The 15628-nt window shown below is 49.0% G+C and overlaps 1 protein-coding gene and 1 non-coding gene across 2 annotated transcripts; both read left to right on the top strand.

Moving 5' to 3' along the window:
- Window positions 1–1624: 1624 nt before the first annotated feature.
- TPT1 (tumor protein, translationally-controlled 1) lies at window positions 1625–6165 on the top strand. Its single transcript, XM_061994969.1, has 6 exons — window positions 1625–1739; window positions 2093–2166; window positions 2544–2734; window positions 3416–3521; window positions 4388–4504; window positions 5926–6165. Exons 1-6 carry the CDS (start codon window positions 1712–1714, stop codon window positions 5926–5928), a joined length of 519 nt encoding a protein of 172 aa, XP_061850953.1. The 5' UTR covers window positions 1625–1711; the 3' UTR covers window positions 5929–6165.
- LOC133624725 (small nucleolar RNA SNORA31) lies at window positions 5731–5860 on the top strand. Its single transcript, XR_009818076.1, has one exon. It is a non-coding gene; the product is annotated as a small nucleolar RNA SNORA31 (small nucleolar RNA).
- Window positions 6166–15628: the final 9463 nt, after the last annotated feature.

The raw sequence follows: 15628 nt of genomic DNA on the forward strand, positions 1-15628 counted from the left end.
TTTGGGCAGAAGCCCCTTCTTCAGGTGTGAAATAGCAGCAGTAATCTTGAAGGTGAAAACCAGCAGAGAAGGAGTCATAAATTTAGTTAGATTATGTAAGCAGCTAAACCAACTGGAAAAAAAAAAAAGGCACTGATATCTGGAGCAAAGGAAGAGATAGCAGGGGAGGAGGAGACAAGAACACAGCTCCTCTGGCACACACAAAGGAAGCAATGAGTAATTTACTGCCTGAGGAAGGTGAATTGTACCCTGTGCCCCAGTGTCTCTGTCAAGTTCAGGATCGTTAGCACCATTAAGCATTTTAGGCCCCATGATGTCTTTTGAAGATATTTTGCCAATGTCCCCTAAGAATCAGGGTTCAAGGAAGGTCTACTTTTATTTGAACAAGCTGCTGCAGAAAAGTACGTGCAGAGAAAAAAAAATAGAGGCCTAGGTATTAGCGTCCTTCTGCCTTTCATGGTGACCCTGACTGCTGTGCTTGACCTCACTTCTCTGTGGAAAAATAAGAAAAATGTGACTGCCCCAACCAGTCTCTTTTTGCAAGTGCCGAAGCAGCGTCTCTGAACGTATCCAACTGGATTTCTCTGAGGGAGTAATGCAGGAAGAGCCTAATGGCTTCTTAATTATATGCCCATTAAAACACCAAAACAAAACAAAGCAAAAAACCAAACCAAAATCACAACGCAGAATCACAGAATGGTAGGGGTTGGAAGAGACCTCTAGAGATCATCCAGTCCAACTCCCTGCTAAAGCAGGTTCACCTCCATCAGGTCACACGGGAAAGTGTCCAAGCGAGTTCAGAAACCTTCAGAGGAGACTCTACAGCCTCCCTGGGCAGCCTGCGCCAGGGCTCTCTCACCCTCACAGGAAAGGAGTTTCTCCTTGTGTTTGAATGCAGCTTCCTGAGTTCCAGCCTGTGCCTTTTACCTCTTGTCCTGTTGTTGGACGTTACCGAAAAAAGCGTCACCCTGACATCTACCCTTTACGTACTTTAAAGAGTAGATGAGATCTTGTCAGTCTTTCACAGGCTGGTCAGCCCCAGATCTTGCAGCCTCTCCTCATAAGAAAGATGCTCCAGGCCCTTGCCATCTCTTTAGCCCTCCGCTGGGCTCTCTCTAGTTCCCTGTCTCTCTTCAGCTTAATGATTTATTTGAAGAATGCAGAGCAGCATTCAGTGCAGTGAGCACTTGTCACGGCCCTTACAGGGTGTCGGAGCTCCTCAGCAGCCAGCGAGCACAGCCCAGCTGGCAGCAGCCATCAGAGATCCTGGAGACGCCGGCGAGGGGCCGCGTATGCCGCCGCTACCGGGCGCGCAGGGAACGGCCCCCCCAGCGCCGTGGCAGTCGGGAACGGCCCGGAGCTGTTGTGCCTGAGCTGCCGAGCGAGATTCGTGCCCAGGTCAGTGAAGACAACGAAGGCCCGCCAGGCCCGCCCCCGACAGCCGGTGGAGCTGTGTGAGGGCTCCGGGCGAGCCCGTGGCGGCACCATCCGCAGGCGCCGCGGCCGCCGCGCGGGGGCGCCCGCCGGGCCGGGCCGGGCCGGGCCGGGCCGGGGCGGGGCTGCCGGGGGGCGGGCGCGCAGGCGCGGGGGCGCGCCGGGACGTGCCCGCTATATGAGCTCGGGCCGGCGCTGACTCGGCCCTTTCCGCCTCGCTCCCGCGCGCTCTCGGGCCGCTGCGCAGGGACCCGCCGCCGCTCCCCCCGCCGCCGCCATGATCATCTACCGGGACTGCATCAGCCGTAAGGCCGGCGGCGCGGCGCGGGGGAGGGCGCGGGAGGGCGGGCGGCGGCCGTTCGGCCGGGGGAAGCGAAGCGGCCGGTCGCGGCCTGGGCCCGAGCCCGGGCCCGGGCGCCGGCCTTGGTGGTGCCGCGCATGTGCAGTGCGGGCGGCTGCGGCGCGGGGGGGGCCGGGAGCGGTGGGGAGGCCGCGGGCGGCGAGGCCCAGGCAGGGGCGCTGGGCCCGGGGCGAGGGCGAGGCGGAGTGGGGCCGAATGGGGGCTGGCGAGGGGGTGGGTGGAGGAGAAGGCGGCGCGGAGGGCGGCGGCTGACGCGGCGGCGGCCGCTTGTGTGTGTGTGTGTGTGTGTCCCTGCAGAGGACGAGATGTTCTCGGACATCTACAAGATCCGGGAGGTGGCGAACGGCCTGTGCCTGGAAGTGGAGGGGAAGGTGAGCGGCCCGCGGCCCCGGGGAGGGCGGGGGAAGGCGCGCCGAGGCGAGGCTGCGCTGTCGCGGCTCTGAGGCTGGGCCGGGGAGAGGAGAGGCTGGCTCCCTGCCGGGGACCGAGAGCCGAGGGGGAGACCCTGGGAGTGCGAGGCGGTGCGAGGGCTCGGGGCTGCCAAGCGGGAAGTGCTGGCCGGGTAATGAAGCCTGGGTCCGGCACCGGGAGAGGAGCCTGGCTTAAGAAATGGGGCTACAGTCGGGTTCCTTGCACGTAGCTGTGGTGGCTCTGAAATCATGCTCTGCTGTCAGGTCATAGATGTGTAAGAGCGGTAGCTTTAAGGTTTTTGCAGAGCCGTTAAGTTTTTCGATGTCTCTAAATCTAGATGGTCACCAGGACAGAGGGTCAAATTGATGACTCTCTAATTGGTGGCAATGCCTCTGCTGAAGGTCCTGAGGGAGATGGAACAGAAGCCACGGTCATAACTGGTGTTGATATAGTAATAAACCACCATCTTCAGGAAACCAGCTTTACAAAAGAATCCTACAAGAAGTACATCAAGGACTACATGAAAGCGTAAGTATTGGCAGTCTTGTTCTTCAAATGGGATTGCAAAACTCACAGGTTGCAGAGATTTTAAAAATAGAGTTGAACTTTATTCCTAGTAGGTGTTAGCTCTGATAAAGGTGCCAAACCAGCGGTGAACTTCAGTAATGTCTTTAATATTTGGCAAAACTGGAGCTCTAAAGAATTGATACTGCAATGTCCAAGTTTACCTTGGCTGAAGTAGAGAACCTTATCATGTGCTTTGGATGTTATTTGTAACCTTGCTGTTTTGTTTTGGATTCCTCTATGCCAAATGTTCATGTGGAGGAGGGTCAGGTGGTGAAGAAAAGCTTCCTGAAGCTTTTCTATCTTGACAATTGAAATGTCAAAAAACTCTGTGCTGGTGGAACTTTTTTCTAATTCAAGGTGTAGTTTTTGTTGCTCCTAGTTCAGTGGGTTTGTGGTGTGGATAGATAGCACTTGGTGCTGTGAAAATGGCTTGCTGATTTGTGTGTCACTAGTGTAGAAGTAAAATGAGCTTGGGATGTTCTAATTCACCAGCAGAATTAAGATTCGGGGGCTTCGAGAGGGAGAGGAGGGAGGGCAGCCAAATGAGACAGTTTGTCTGCTGCTAACTCTTCCTAATCTGATGTGATGCTGCACAGTGGAGTTAAGCTAGAATGTGTTTTCATAACTTTTTTTTTCTTCCAGAATCAAAGCCAGACTTGAGGAACACAAGCCAGAGAGAGTAAAGCCTTTCATGACAGGGGCTGCAGAACAAATCAAACACATCCTTGCTAACTTCAAAAACTACCAGGTAATGAAATTTGCATCTCCTTACATTGGTATTGCAGTAGATACAAGATAGAATTGGCTCTTCTGCTGAGCTAGCCTGTTGAGTTTTGAGGGCTTCTGTTGTGAGGACATCTAACTTGACCTTCTTTGAGAGTATTGAGAGCCTTGAGAGTCAGGGAGGGGAAAAAAAAGGCAAAATACTGCTAGATATTTCGGGATCTCATTTGAGCTTGCAATGCTTGTAGTTAACTGCATAGTTACCACCATGTAGGATCTGTGGAGTGGAAAGACTCAAAAGACAAATAACTTCAACCTCTGCTGTCTTATTCTTTTGTTCATAGTGGTGTGGTCAAGTTATGTGGTACTAAAAGGGACAACTTGCATAAAGTTAAATCTCTGCTGTTAGTCTAGGAGACTGTTAAACTGAACTTGGAGATATTGTAGCTTTTTTCTATAAAAAGGCACTCTTTACTGGTTTTATCTGCTAGTGAGGATACTGGGGGTGCACAAGAAGCTGTGAGGGAACATGGCCAGGAGTTCTGACCCCAGCTAGCCAAAGGGCTATTCCATACCGTCATGCCCAGTACAGAAACTGGGGAGGGGCAGATCACTGCTCAGGCATTGGTCAGTGAGTGGTGAACAATTGCATTGGGCATCACTTGGGTTTTCTTGGGCTTTGTTTCTCTCTTGTATTCCTTTTAGTTACTAGTATTGTTATAATATGTAGTTGTTCCTGTGTAGCCCTATGAGGTTTGTCACTTGCTTCTCCCCATCCCACTGGGCACGGGAGAAGTGAGTGGCTGTGTGGTACTCTAGTTGCTGCCTGGGTTTAAACCACAGTACCTGGTAGTAGCTCATCAAATGTCTCAATAACACATTTCTCTGAAGTTCTTTGTAGGAGAGAACATGAATCCAGACGGCATGGTGGCTCTCCTGGACTTCCGTGAGGACGGTGTGACCCCCTATATGATTTTCTTTAAGGATGGCTTAGAAATTGAGAAGTGTGTAAGTACTGACCTGCACTAGGTGAAAGAGCCTGACTACAGGCTTGGCTTTTGATGCATCACTGATTTTGTTGTGTCCCTGATGAACAGTAGCTGGCAGTTTAAAATCTAAATGTAGAGTTCATGTAAGTGCAGCCTAACTGCTGCTTCGTATTGCACAAAGTGCCTGAGGCTTCCCTTGCATGCTCTTCAGTTACACTAAAAGGGGATGTAGTTTGGCTGCAGTGATTCATGGTGACTTCACGGCTAAGAAATGCAGATGGAATTGCCTGGGTGAGATGTAATTGGTCATGGCTTTAAACTATTAAAGATGATGTCTGAAGTGGAGCACTTCTACTTCGGATCCCTCTTGGTGGGGGTTAATTCTGAGGTACCATACATAGTCACATTCTGTCATCTTTCATGTAATCTGGTGCCCTTACTTTGTTATGCAGGAACTGCATGTTAAACAGTGTCCTAGATCTGGGAATTTGGTAATGCTCGAGTACTTAAACCTTCTTGTGTCTGGAATTTCCAACTGCTTGACCTCAGGCAGCTCCTGTGGCTGGCTTCATCCATGCTGGAATGTGGTTGCAACCAAACAGTACTTGGGCCCTAACACTTGCATTTTGGGCTTATTTGGGAAGCCATGGAACTCGCTGCAGACAAGCAGTGTGGGATCATAGACTGCTTTGCCCAGCCATTGTGGACTCGTGAAGTCTGTTTATAGCCAGCTAAATTTATCTGTAAAGCCTCTTACAGGCTTTCTGGTATGCAAGTCATGTAAAGATGAACCAAATTGTAATGTGGAGCAGTACCCAACTGAAGGAACACGCTTAGTGCTCAAAACAGGCATGCTGCCTCCTGCCCTTGGCTGCAGGGTACTGCCTGTCCTGGGCGCTGGAACAGGCAGTCACCTGGGCAGTACCTTGTCTGAACAGAAGCTTGTGGGCATCTCCTCTGCTTGGGGCAGACCGTTCGGAGGTGCAATTTGGGTAACTCCATCTAACTCAAAATGGACTTAAAAGTAGCAGGGCATTCCAGTGTGGGGAGTAAAACCCTTGTTCCAGCTTCCCAGTAAGGGTTCTTTCTCGCAAGAGGCAGCACATACATTGTGAGCTTTAGTACGTGTTAGTTTAGGATGTGTTCTTAATCTGAGAGGAAAACTGAAACTTGGTGTGATTGAGTATCCTGTGTGGCTTGCTAAGGAGCTGATGGCCAGTTGCTCTGTGTGATTGTGCAAGTGCCCAGCATCCTCTGATAGACCATGAGCACTTTTCCTGTTGCTCCGTGGTTTGCAATAAGATGCAAAAGTAACTTCCTTGCGCTTCCTGCCTGCCTGCCTGTGGCAGCTCAGATTGAATTAGGGAATACACAAAGAAATTACAGAAACTTGCAGTGACTGCCGTGACCTTGAACTAACCTTTGCTGCTCTGGTTTCAGTAACAAATGGAAGAGTATGGTTTTGGATCACCCATCTTCATAGCTGGCTGCTGTTTCTCCTTCATCGGCACACCACCAGGAATCGGCAATGTCTTAACAACTGGACTGATGTCATCTTGAGCTTTATTCACTTATTTTGACCCTGATTTGGAGTGGAGGCATTGTTTTAAAAAAAAAGGAAAAAAAATACCCAAACATGTCATGTAGGTTGTCTAAATAAAACTCATTTAAACATTTAAACCCATTCTAGGTGATGCTGTTTGGTGTAGTATGTTTCTTGAGGTGACTTGCAGGATAGGAATTTGTCCTGTCCAAGGACTGTGCACTGCAGCCCAACTGCTTCCACACAGAGTTTGTGCAGTTTGTACCTCTGGCATTGGATTGCAGGAGGGCAGTATGGCAAAGGGCAAGAAGTCTTACTGTGAAGGAGACTGTCTCCATTTTTCATGCTTGCACAGAGACTTGATCTCTGGAAGATACCAAAATGAATTAACCTGAACCTCAACTAGGCTAGGATGGAGTATGTGCTGCTGAAGCTGAGTGCTGGCTGAGCTGCTGTTTCAGACAAGGACACCCTAGTCTGTCTTCCATTTAGTGTGGCTGCAAGAAGGAGGCATGAGGATGGATGGAGCAGGAGTGACACCAGCACTCTGTACTGGGAATGTGGTGGGCAGAGGGTGGAATGAATCTGCTTTCCAGGGCAGCTTGGCTGTGGTTCCAGGTCTTTGGATAGCTGTTCAGGAGCAGATTACCTAGAACTCTGTCCAGTTGTGGGACTTCTTCTGTACTGGGGAGAGAAGTGGCCTAGCCCTGCCCTAGGTTTATTCCAGAGCAGGTGCATGTCCAGCCTTGACCAGTGTTTTGTAAGTGGCTGCTTCTGCTGCATTCCCTATAGGAATTTATCTGTATCACAGGCCTGGAGCCCTGGTTCTTGCTGAGATGTGACAGTAAGGGGTTCCTTATACTTCCCATCTGCCTGATATACCGCAGTCTGGATTGAACAGAGCACAGAAAGCCTCACAACCTGGGCCAGGGCCTTCCTGTTGCTGTGTCCCTGGCTAGGGAGGCTGCCTGGGACTACACTGTTAGTCACTGTTAGTGACACAGCCCACTCGTGGCTGTTGCTCTTTGAGGCCTCGTGTCAGTGTTTGGTCTCTGGTGGTGAGGGCTGAGGTGGAGGAAGGTTTCTGTAGCGGCGAGATAGATGCGACAGCAGGCTGGGAGGTGTGAGATACTGCCTGTGTAGGTGGGAGTGGAGAGTTCCCTAGTTATCTCCCAGGTTCCTGTCTGGTTTAAATACACCCTATTTTAGTTCTAAGGGGACTTCATTTACTTTTTAAGCTTTCTTTCCCAGGAAAGGATCCTGGGCCAGAGCTGTCCTGCTGGCTGAGGTATGGCCTTGATCTAATCTCAGCAATGCAAATTCACACTCCTCTGCCTTTACCCCATGGGCTGAAAGGCAGGGAGGCAAGGTTCAAAGTCTAAACATAATCCCTGTCAGCCAGCTCTTGCTTTCCTTGCAGGGCATTTGTTTAATGGGGCCAGGTGAGGATGTTACGTTACCCTTCCTGTTGCAACTTTGTTTAAAACCAGGAAGGAAGGGGGGAAGAAGTACTGGCTTGGTGTGAGACTTTTTGCTTCTCAGAGGAGTGAAGTTAAGTGTGGGGAGGGCAGTGTTTGTATGGCTGGACAGCCCTGATTCCCCTGGCTCCTGCTTCCAGTGAGTCAAAAGTGTTTAGTACTGAGCAGAGCTGGTATGTGGGAGTGAAAAGAGCTCTCCCCACTGCCTACCTGCTGGGATCCTTTTGCTGAGGCTGAGAACCTTGGGCACAAGCATGAGCAAGAAAGGGGCTGTGTGGCAGCTGTGCACCAAGGGTAAGGTGCTGCTTTGAAAAGCAGATGCTTAAAAGCCTGACGAGGGCAGCCCTGCTGCTAGGCTGAAGGGCTTCTGGCAAATTGCTTGCCATCCTGCCTCTACCCCAGGCTAACTGGGATATTTAACCTATTTGCCTAACTAGTGATTTATACATTCCTGTCCATCTTGTACGCTTGGCTGCACCGTGCTTCCCAAAAATGCATTGCTGCCTTCAGTGTTGCAGGTGGTGTTGCTGGAAGGTGCCAGGCCTGCTAGGCACCAGCTGAGAGGAGAGGGTACTCATCACTCCACAGCCTAGTCTCAGCCCTGCTGCTGTGGTTGCTGCCTGCAGGGGAGGCAAGATGAAAAGAAGTTGGGATCCAGCTCCTTGCCTTGGGAATTGCTGCATGCTACTAAGTGGGAGGCCGGTGGCTGGTACTTGTGCTTGCCAATGGTGCATGATGTGACTCTGACTTGGAAATGAAGTCAGTGTATTTCCTTGTAACCCAGTTTCTCCTCTTCTGGCCCCTCTTCAAGTAACTGTTTTCTAGGCCTGAAAAGCTGAAGTGATTTGAGAAGTTGAGGTCTCCTGCTGCTGTAATGCTACAGCTTTGGAGTTACTAAACCAATAAAAAATCCCCCATTGTAACAAATGCTCCCAGTGATGTTTAAACACAGCCCAGACTGAAGGGCAGCTTTAACACCTATCCCCATCTTGTTTTGAAACATGTGCTTATCAGGCTTGTATCTTTATTCCTGGGAAGGTGTCTTCCATGGCTGGAAGGGCTATGGAGCTGGGAAGGATGTGAAACAGCCCTTCCCCTGAGCCTCATGGATTGGGTTAAGCAGCTGGATACAAACCTTTTCTCTCTTGGCTTGTGTGTCAGCCACACACAGGGCTAGGAGGCTGCTGAGAGCTTAGGGGAGGGGAAAAAAATCTCCCTTTATAGTTTTGTACTGTTTGTGGTTAAGGGAGTGATGTCTTGGGGCTAGAGGATGCAGCTACTGTGGTGGGCATGTGTCCCATGAGAGACTGTAAGGCACAAGGGAAGATTTTAAATGAATGTATGTAGGGAACAGAGTTGGGTTTGTTTTTCACATGGTTTAGCTCAAGGCCAGGAGGGGCTTAGCATAATCTTGGAATGTGGTTATAGTTTATTTTCTAAAGAAGATGTAGACAAAAAAAAAAAAAAAAGGCAAGCTGCAACTTGCAGCTTTCCCATAGCAAGTCTCTGACTGCTGAGCTGGCTTAGGCCAGACTGCGGCAGTCCTGGCAGTGTTTTCAGCGACAGCCATCTAGGGAGGATGCTTTTATTAACCAGCAACAGTATCTGCATCAAAATCCCTCTGGTTCTCTGCATGCTGCTGCTGGTGTGGAACAGGGGATCTGCCTCCCTCCACGCCTATAGAGCTCTGGCAGTGCTTCAGCTCTGCAGCCACTGCTCCCAGGACACGGCTGGTGGTGTGAGCTGGGATGTTTTGCCCTGCACCAGCCAAGTGACTGACTGAAATGTTGATAAAGTAACCCTGAATGTAATGTCTGAAACAGTGAAAAGGATGGAGCCTCACATCACTGCCACTGAATGCTATAGTGGCTAGCAACAGGACAAGGGGTAATGGGATGAAGCTGGAACAAAAAAAGTTCCATTTAAATATAAGACAAAACTATTTCACTGTTCAGGTGAGGGAGCCCTGGCACAGGCTGCCCAGAGGGGTTGTGGAGTCTCCTTCCTTGGAGGTCTTCAAGACCCGCCTGGACATGTTCCTATGCAACGTGATGTAGGTGAACCTGCTTCTGCAGGGGGGTTGGACTAGATGGTCTCTAAAGGTCCCTTCCAACCCCTACCATTCTATGATTCTATGCTGGGGCATAGGTGGTTAAAAGAAAAAAAGGAGCTAGAGAGCGACATTAAAACTGTACTTGGTGTTAGATGGGAAGACGATATAGAAGAATATGGAGTATTTTACACTTTCCAAGACCCTTTTGCTCCAGTGCAATCCTTTACTAGAAATAATCAGCTATGTATGTCTACAAAGAGAATGTGTAGTCCATTCTTGAAATCCAAAAACTGCATTAACACACCTTGCATCTATGTACCTGTAGACCCTGAAAGCTGAATTCCTGAAATCAAGCCCTGGCTAACTAGAAACATTGGGCTTGTTCCCAAACCCTGAGCCCTGTCATACCATGTCAGTTGGGTATAGATGGGAAAAAGCTGATATGCAAATTACTGATCAGCCAGTGAGTTGATCCCTGCATCACCACTAGCCCACAGCAGCACAGCAGCAGCCCAACACCCCATTCATTTAGCTTGCAGGTAAATGTCTTGGTAAGAGAAAAAACCCCCTAGCTGAACCTGAAAATCTTTGCCATGAACAGCCCCAAATCCACTGCCAACAATCCACTGCTGGTTTGTGGTCCCTGTGTCTTGGCTGCCTTTCAGTTGAAGCCGCAGCTGGAAGCTGTTGTGCAAAGATTGTGGCCAGGGCTGCAGCCTGGGGGAGCTTTTTTTTGGTGCCAGCCAAGGCTCATAACCCCGGAAGCGTGTTATGTGGGAGCGTGGCTGGGTGTTGTTGAGCATGTGTGTAGCTGCTGGGTGTTTTCAGCCATTACAGCTGCCTTCATCACCTTCTGCTTTTGTCAGTAAGGAGCCAAAACACCCTTAAAATGATGCTAGGAGGCATTTTAAGACTTTTTTGGTATGTGATATCAACCTTACAAACAAGGTGGTGGCTGAGCATGGTGAAAAAAATATCAAACAGTCATTTCTTTGCCAGCCTCCCATTCTTCTGGGAGCCAACAGTTGGGATTCCCCTCCCTGTCTGACCAGCAGAGGCAGGAGGAAGCACTGCTGGCATTTTGGAGAACAGCCTCTGTCCTCCCATCCCCAGCGAGGCACAGGCATGCTGGCAGCCTTGCTGAAGCACTGCAACAGTTTAATCTTTAGAGGGAACATCCAAAAAGTTTGATGTCTAGAGAGGATTTAAGATTTAGCTTCCCAAACTCTTTGTAATAGATAAGTTTGAGAAATGGCCATGTAAAACTGGCTGCTCCCTCCCTGCTCTGTGGGGCTGCTCAGCTAGCAAACCCCCCACTGCTGCTACTGGAATAGTCTGGTTCAAGGGCTGAGGTTCATCTCCTCTACCTACAGCTGTGTCTGCACAGCTAGGCTCCCTCAGCTGGAGGCAGGGAGGGATGATTTCTCAGTCCCCTGCAGCCATAAAGCTGCCTGAAACGGCTGCTGCTTGGTCAAGCTGCCCACAAAAAAAGGTGTTTGAGTGGGCTGGTGTTGCCCTTCACCTATTAGCTTTGGCTGCCCTGGCTTGATAGTCACCTCCTGGCAGCACTTGCTGTCTGGTTCACCTGTTTTAGAGCTAAGGGTGCATTGACCCCCATAAACCCACCTGACTTCTAAGCTAAATGGGTAAATAGCAGCTGCCCACAAGCAGAAGGGTTCTGTGTCCACGTCTCCTGTTGCTCACTATAGGCCAGGCAGCTTTGGGAAGGATGGGCAGGAGGAAAATCCCATGTCTGGAGGTGCCTGGGCTGATGGACCCTGCAGGGACGCAGCCTTTGCCATTGCTGCAGTATAAATAGCCTCCTCAGGGCTGGGCTTGGCTGGGAGGTGGAGGGAGGGCTTTTTAATGTGAGCCTCTCTGGAAAAAAACAAAACAAAACCAAACCTTAAATTAGATGTGTGAAGCCTGGGGGGAGGTTGATCTCATTTCCCTCCCCCTTTGCTATCAACCCTCCCACCACAGACTGGCAGGGGCAGCTGGAGGGGTGCAAGCATAGGCCCAGGAGGCTGAGGAAGAACTCCCCATCGTTTCCTTTGTCACTTTTAATCAAGCCTTTGCCTTTGTCTGTTCCTTTGGTGCTTGGCACCTGGTTATTTGTCTCACAGATGCTGAAAGCCTCCTGGAGGTACCCAGGTGCCCGTGGAAATCCCACTCTCAAGAATGAGCTCCAGAGGTAAAAGTAGATAATGGAGTAGAGGGGACTGAAAACCAAGTGTTTCAACTTCTCCCTTCTATTTATTTGCTGTATGTTGCAAACATACTGGCAGCAAAAGCTCAAATTCCCCGTCTTAAGTGTCAGAAGCAGAAAGCCCCCTTAGACAGCTGCACTTGTCCAAGGAATGCATTTTGGCTGAGGTACTCCTAAGAACAGTACCAAGCAGCTCACTGCACTGAGGTATGCTGAGCTGGGCAGGACAGAGTTCCTGCAATGTCTGTAGCTTCATTACTTCATTTGTATGTCCAAGATTGCCAAAAACGTTCAGATTGGCTATAGCCAGACAACTCTTCCTGTTAATTCAATGTGTGTTTTTAATGATCTTATGTTTGCTCATCTAAAGATTAAGGAGTGAGTCAGCTTAATATCTGTGTGGGGATAGACTGATTTATCTTCAATCTCCACCTGAAATCAACCCATTCTCTCCTGTACTGCCCATAGTATGTTCTGAGATGGAAAGGACTGACACTGTTTGGTGGATATCATTAATGTAATAATATGTTAAATGATAAATAATGATAAATATAATTAATATGATAATATGGTAAATGCCACAATGCCAATTTTGTAGTTTATTGTGGTTTGGTTTTTTAACATCAGCATTATTAATTTAAACTGAATATATGTGAAGGTTGTTTCATTCATTTTTGAAGTAAATTTGGAGTGTTTATCCCGGGAGAAACTGGTGAAAAAAAATCCCTTCACTGTAAGAAATCGGGAGCAAAAGCAAATAAAACCAAACTAAGTGCATCATTATCATTATATTTGCATGCAGCTTATTAGTCAGCTTTGTGATTTTGTGAAAGGCCTTATTAATGATTCTGAAATAAGCAGACTTGGTGGGATTGAGAATATCTGTGATGCGTTATTGAATCAACAGAAATAAACCTGCTGTGAGCGGCTGGAGCTCAAGTTGAGCTCATCATACAAGCCCTAGGTGTGGTTAGCCAAAGTAAGGACACTCGCTGACCTCTCTGGTTTACAGCTGCCCTGTGTTTCCCATTCAGAGATATTTATCAATTCCTCACTCCAAAATGCAATGCACTCAAAAATTTGTTGAGTTTGATAACAGCTGAGGGTGGAAGAGATGTGAGCCTTAAGACAGCTGCTGCAGCAGCACGGGATGCTGAGCTCTTCTGGAAAGGGCTTTTCTGTTGGGAAACCTTTCCTGTTGGGAGTTTGTCATTCTTGTGTGAATAATTAAACACTCCCTGAGAAAGCCTGACCCTGCAGCCTGGTAGCCACACGCAGCCTTGGTTAGGAGAGCCAAGACTGAGTCTTCTAGTCCTGCCACTGGTCTGAGAAATGGTGCAAGATGTATGCAGCCACATCTCTTCGAGTGGCTCAAGAAGGAGAAACATCTTCCAGGTGAGCCCGGAGCAATGGCTCAGCTGAGATACTGCCTTAGCAAGCAAAATGGTTTGTTAGAGTCAATAAATAGAGTGAGTAATGAAAATGCCTGGCCACAGGGACACGTGAATGTGGGTGGGCACAGCTGACACACTCAGGAGGTGTGCTCAGCTGCAGCTCCAAGCAGCTGGTGAAAGCAATACGTAGCTGACAAAGCATGGACAATTTCAGGGAGCATCTGCTGGGATCACAGCAGCTAGTGAGCTCTGATCCACAATGGGATCTGGGCTCTGTCAAAGATGTGATTTCAACAGCACATGTCTCATAGCCACATAACTTATTAATATTTACAAATATCTAAATGGTGGGTGTCAGGAGGTCGGACATCCCTTTTTTCTATGGTATCCAGTGATAGGACAAGGGGTAATGGGATGAAGCTGGAACACAAAAAGTTCCATTTAAACATAAGAAAAAACTATTTCACTGTGAGGGAGCCCTGGCACAGGCTGCCCAGAGGGGTTGTGGAGTCTCCTTCCTTGGAAGTCTTCAAGACCCGCCTGGACCTGTTGCTATGTGACCTGATCTAGGTGAACCTGCTTCTGCAGGGGGGTTGGACTAGATGATCTCTAAAGGTCCCTTCCAACCCCTACCATTCTATGATAACTTTCAGCTGGTCTGCAGCCAATATTCAAAGGTGAAGTTTTCTGCTTTCATGGCTCCTGCAGCCCTGCATGTCCCATTGGCAGTCTCTGGGTTGGCTGCAGGAAGCAGTGGAGGGAGGAAGGGCAGCACTGGGACCACCAGCCTGTCCCATGCTGAGTTCAAAGTTACCGTCCTTCCTCGCAGAGCAGCTGCATGCATCATTTCAATTTCTGATGACTCCAGGTACCAGTCATTTGGGAGAAATAATGCCAGATGAAATGTGCTTTTAATTTCACTTAATGGCATTGAGCACACTGATGCTTCTGCCCATTCCTACGAAACCCACTCGTGGACCAATGTTTCGCCAACTGATACTCAGGAACATCTGCATGAGTGGAGTTCAGCAGTGAGCAGAGAAAGCACCACATGGGAAGCCCAGTAGGGAACCGGTGTTCATCACTACACAGAGTTCAGAGCATAAACTAATCCAAATGTGGGGGCTGGGGAATTGGGCTTGAACACCTGTGAGCCTCCTCCTCTTTTTTGGCAGATGGCAATCCCACTAACAGCACTTGCACAAGGTCCCCCTGCAGAATAGCCAGAGCAGAGCTGGAGAGTTTTTTCAGGTTATTCTGTGCTGGATCCAAATGAGGTTGCCCCAACTGCAGTCTCACACAAGGTTAGACCAGTTCTACAGGGCCTTCAGCTACTGCAGAAGGGAGAATACAGCTGTGTCTACCCTTCTGCTTCTGTATAGGATGGTTTGTGCTGCAAGACCCTGTGGCTTGCCTGCAGGCTGGAAGATGACCTGCCAATGGCACCCAACAACTCCACCCCCATCTTTAGCTTGCACTCCCACCAGGGAGGAGCCAGAGAGTCCTTGAATGCCCAGGAGAGCATCTGTCAGCCTCTGGCTCAGCACCCTGTAGGCTCCTGGAGCCCTTCTCTCCTGCCACGTGGATTTTTGTGGCTGCCTTTAAGGCTGAAGTTTCAGTGGCACACTAACAAGCTAGAAAGCCTTTACGATCATGGAAAGAAGTAGGTAAAAAAGCGCTTTATGAGCTGCTTGACTTCTGGAGTGCCCACTAGCTTTCTTTTGTTAAGATTATCCTGGCATAATGTTTTCTAGTTCTATTTCCCAGTTCCATTTCTGAAACGGGAGTTTCCTCACTGTCCTGATCCCCATTTTACCTTGAAAACTGGTGCTACTCCCGAGAAGGTTGCAAGCAAACCCAGGGCACTGTGCCTTCCCTCAACCTTTCTGCTGCTCCTTGGTTGAAAACTCCACTGCTGGCTTTCTTCTAGTGCTCTCCACATTTTTAATGATGCCTGTAAAAAAAAAAAATCAGTCTTCTGTAAAAAACATAAACCCCATAAAACACAGCGTCCTCTGTGCACTTTCCATTACTGCCAAGTAGAGCCTATTTACTCTGTCCAAAGGCACTCTGTAGATCAATAAAATACCTACTCTGGCATTTCATGCTGACTGATTATGTCCCTCTCAACTGAAGACAAATTGTGAAGCAGTAAACTCACATAAAGCAAAAAATGCAAGCAGATCCAACAGGCTTTCCTGCTGAGCTAATCCTGCTGGAGATCCCACTAAAGGTAACCTTCTCCCTCTGAAATGGCATAGTCATTTTTTCACCTGTGGTGGCACTGAACTGCAACACTACTAAATCAGGACTGCATGGCGTTCCCCTGAAGAGCTACATGAGGGAGAAGGTGGCTTTTTAGGTACCGTAGCTGCTCAAACAGGACACGAGTTTCTAACTGAGGATCACAACTGATGAAAAGCAAGGGTTCTCATCCTACACACTTGCAAATGCAAGTCTCTGGAG

Source organism: Colius striatus, chromosome 1, assembly GCF_028858725.1.
Source record: "Colius striatus isolate bColStr4 chromosome 1, bColStr4.1.hap1, whole genome shotgun sequence".
In the NCBI taxonomy this organism is placed as follows: Eukaryota; Metazoa; Chordata; class Aves; order Coliiformes; family Coliidae; genus Colius; species Colius striatus.